Source organism: Lolium rigidum, chromosome 7 (genome assembly GCF_022539505.1).
Source record: "Lolium rigidum isolate FL_2022 chromosome 7, APGP_CSIRO_Lrig_0.1, whole genome shotgun sequence".
Classification (NCBI taxonomy): Eukaryota; Viridiplantae; Streptophyta; class Magnoliopsida; order Poales; family Poaceae; genus Lolium; species Lolium rigidum.
Genome location: NC_061514.1, coordinates 273,878,670 through 273,882,646, shown reverse-complemented (window position 1 = coordinate 273,882,646; position 3,977 = coordinate 273,878,670). Strand labels below are relative to the sequence as shown.

At 51.0% G+C, this 3,977-nt stretch overlaps 1 protein-coding gene across 1 annotated transcript; it reads right to left on the bottom strand.

Annotated features, from left to right (window-relative positions):
• Positions 1 to 483: 483 nt before the first annotated feature.
• On the bottom strand, positions 484 to 2,159 carry LOC124678846 (cytochrome P450 78A5-like). Its single transcript, XM_047214693.1, has 2 exons — positions 1,209 to 2,159; positions 484 to 1,083 (listed from the first exon to the last, which is right to left on the bottom strand). The coding sequence occupies exons 1-2, from the start codon at positions 2,157 to 2,159 to the stop codon at positions 484 to 486; spliced, it is 1,551 nt and encodes a 516-aa protein (XP_047070649.1).
• Positions 2,160 to 3,977: the final 1,818 nt, after the last annotated feature.

Sequence of the window (3,977 nt, the reverse complement as noted above, 5' to 3'; positions counted from 1 at the left end):
GCACAACGTGACAATGCATGCACGAGGTCACGAGTTTTCGTTGTGCACACCATTTCACAAAGGGCGCAATTTGTAGCAAGATCGAGAAAGCAATGTTTATAATTCATTGGAACATATTCAAAATCTCACTAATTTTCCTCGACATAGGACATGACAACTCAACTCACGCACATAAGGTTTTCTCCCGAACAAAACATACTACTACCTCGACCTATCGAAGACCAAAATTACCCTGTCAAGACACAGCATGCAAGCTTGCCAGGAGCAGGAGTAACTCATGGCCTAGCTAGCTCTGCCTCATTGGCTAAAGGATCGGTTGCCAATGGAACGAGACAAAACTAGCTATGCCATGAATGGAGATACAAAAAAAAAAAAAGCGACCCTGGTAAGCTAGCCTCCAACAGCTAGGCAATAGAGTACGTAGCGCCGCCACCAGTCTGACAGGAGAGCCTAGGTGGCGGCGGCGGCGCGGCAGCTTTTACCCTAGCGAGCGACGGCCTTGCACACGAGGGGCGTCGCCATCTCCAGGGACATGTTGAGGCGCTCCGACAGGTCGACGCCGCCCGAGGTCGCCGGTGCCCACTCGAACTGCTGTACCAGCTGCGCGAGCCAGAGGTGGACGGTGGCGAGGGCCAGCATCTTGCCGGGGCACACGCGGCGGCCGGCGCCGAAGGGGGCCAGGCGGAGGTCGCTGCCGAGCACGCTTACGTCCTCCTCCATGAACCGCTCCGGGCGGAACAGCTCCGGCTCGGGCCACAGCGCCGCGTCGTGCGCGATGGCCCACATGTTCACCATCGCCGTCGTGCCGGCGGGGACGAGGTGGCCGCCGACGTGCGCGTCGTGCACGGCCAGCCGCGCCCACGACAGGAGCGGGCCCGGCGGATGCATGCGCAGCGTCTCCTTCACGATGCACTGGATGTAGGGGAGCCTGGCCACGTCCTCGTCCGTCACGGCCCTGCCACGGCCGACCACGGCGTCCACCTCCGCCTGTGCCTTCGCCTGAATCTCCGGGTGCAGCACCATCCTCGCCATGATCCACTCCATCAAGATTGCCACCGTGTCCGTCCCTCTAAAGATCATCTCCTGAAACGTGCAGAGTCCAAATTAACATTCGCACGACAATCACTTGAATGCTACCAGTTGTACTATACAAAAGAAAAATCTGAATCTTTTCTTTTTGATATGGTTCAGTTATTAGCGACTCTTACCCAGAGAACAGCGACCATGTCGGAATCTGACATCTTGTCCTCTCCTTCTAGGCCGAGGAGCACGTCGACGAAGTCGCCGGAGAGCTCATCGGCAATGCCTCCTCTGGCGGCGCGCTTCGCCCTATGCTCCTGTATGATGTTGCCGACGTACGCCTCCACCTTCCGGACTAACCTGTCGCACCGGCGGCGCACGCCCTGGAGGTCGAGCCACTTGAGCAACGGCAGGTGATCGGCCCAGTTGAACGTGCCGAGGAGGTCGTACCCTTCGTTCACCATCTCCTCCACGGCGGCGCCTTCTTGGCTCGCGAAATCGTCGTAGCGCTTACCGAAGACGACGGCCATGACGTGGCTGAGGGACGCCGCGTGCAGGAACCGCCGAGGGGCGACCTCGCCGTGGCGGGCCATGAGAGAGGCGATGTCGCCGAGCATGCGCGCACCGATCGAGGCGCGCTGGGGCGCGGAGGCCACCACGCGGCGCGGGCCGAAGAGGTGCGCCGCGGCGAGGCGGCGGAGCGCGCGCCAGTGCGCGTCGCCGGACGGGGCGAAACCCATGGCGCGGTGGAAGAGGAGGTGGCGCGCCGCGTCCTTCACGGGGCGGTCGCCGAACGCCGGGTTGACGAGGATCTCGCGCGCCGTGTCGGGCTGGCTCGAGACGACGACGCGGGTGAGGCCGACGGAGAAGGACGTCAATGCCGCCCCTCCCTGGACGGAGCGGGACAGTGCCGCCATGACGCGGTGCGCCACGGGGCTGGACAGCGCGGTGACCACACCCGGCGGGCCTGGCGGCGGGCGGCGGCAGAGGGACAAGGCCCACGCCGGACCGCCCGGCGAGAGCCACACGATGGAGGCGGCGAGAAGGAGCGCGGCTAGGAGTGGCGGGAGGAGGGTGGTGGCAGAGAGGAGGAGCAGAAGGAGGGAGTCTTCCGGCCCGGTAGCCATGGAGAGATCCATGGCAGTGCTTGGAGTGGGATTCTTCAGAAGTTTCTTGGAAGGAAGAGTTTGGAAGGTGATGTTGAGATGGTGAGGTGAGTGGGCGTTTATATAGGAGAGGCCCGGGGGAAATTTTGCTACGGAGTATTAATTTTTTTACAGCTAGTAATTATTTGTCAATCAATAGTCCTTTTTTTAGGGATTTTCAATCAATAGTCTTTAATTACCAGGCGTTACACACAAACCTTGTAACAGCCCGTGATGAATAGCAATAATAAAGAACTTGCTCCACAATAAAAAAATTAGTACAGCTAATTATTTGTCAATCAATAGTCTTAATTACCAGGCGTTACACAAACCTTGTAAGAGCAATTCCAATAGTGTAGCCAGCTGTTGGCTATAAGCCAAGTGCCATGTCATTTATAGCCAACTTAGAGCCAACATATACAATAGTGAGCTATAAAAATGTAGTACTTTATCAATGTATGGTCCACCCTTCACTCTCACAAAGTGCCTAGGAGCACGTGCTAGAAGTCTGGCTATTGCATAAGAGCCCACTCTCCTTCTCTCTCCTACTCTCTCTCCTCCAACTAAGCAATAATATACTATTTTAATCCTTATAGCCAGCTGACTAGGACTTATTGTACTTGCTCTAACAGCCCGTGATAAATAGCAATAATGAAAAACTTGCTCCACAAGATAATAAGCTGAATTTTAGTAAAATCGCCGCATCATTTTTTTCTGAAACGGAGGTTTAATCTATAAATTAAAAATATAAATTGCCTAATTAATTTCAGAAAACAAGGCGAAAAACCTTCACAACAAGATCACACCAATGTCCAATACCAAGGAACCCATTGGAAACACACCGGAGAAGAGGAAAACAATTCAAAAGTACAAAAACGTTTTTAGCATCGAAAGCCTGCATACATGTGTGGGAGATGGACCTAAAATAGTTGGAGTTGAAACGTCATACTAGTACACACACTTATTTTTTCTGGATGTTCCGTACGGACGGCGAACAGAGAACAACCCATAAGATAGTTCAGAAGATATGAAGTGTTGAGTACGTACAAATTTGCATTAAAAATGGTATTGAACATATGAAGCGGTAAAAACATCTCCTAAAACATATAATGGAATATTTTCAGCTTAACCATTGTTTCTCAACCGGTTGTTTTATAATCTATCTATCCAAACATAGGTCTGAAATTAAAACTTAAAACTCACGAGCCAAACGAGTAACTCACAACTCAATTTGCATCGACTCAAACTCGATGTATAACAAGTCGAGTTGAGTTTCAGCTTTTGTCGTTAAACAAGTTTAAGCTATATGAGCCGAGTTCACCAACTCGTGAGTAGCTGGTTTTGGTCGGTAAAAATCAATATTGGATTATGCAATCTGGTCAAAGAAGCTAATCCAGCCTGAGTGGCTAAGTCTTGCCGGCCCAAGCCCTCTTTTGCTATTTGACACCTCAAGTACACTTGTGGTTTGTTGATTTTTCTTGTAATGTTTCTTGTGAATATGATTTGTGTTTTATCTATTAATCTTTCAATATTATTCTTAGGATATAATTATTGATTGTTGTGGTTTATCAGGCTTGCTATTTCTAATGATTCATTTATGTCCAAATAATTAAAAAATCATCATATGTAATACATGTCTCTTTTGGCAGTTTTTAACGAGTTACGCGGAAGCTACTCACAAGCTTTACGAGTCGAGTTAAGTTATAAATCTGAAGTTAATTGTTAAACGAGTTGAGTCGAGCTAAATCGCTAGTTGACTGAGTCTTAGCAAGTTCAGCCGAGCCGAGCCGAGCTTTAGCAAGTTGAACTCTC

What these genes read in the sequence shown, in the direction of transcription:
- LOC124678846 (XM_047214693.1), bottom strand. Translation starts at nt 2,159, where the DNA reads ATGGATCTCTCCATGGCTACCGGGCCGGAAGACTCCCTCCTTCTGCTC. An exon ending in ACATGGTCGCTGTTCTCTGG is followed by an intron (nt 1,084 to 1,208) that starts GTAAGAGTCGCT and finishes TGCACGTTTCAG; the next exon opens with GAGATGATCTTTAGAGGGAC.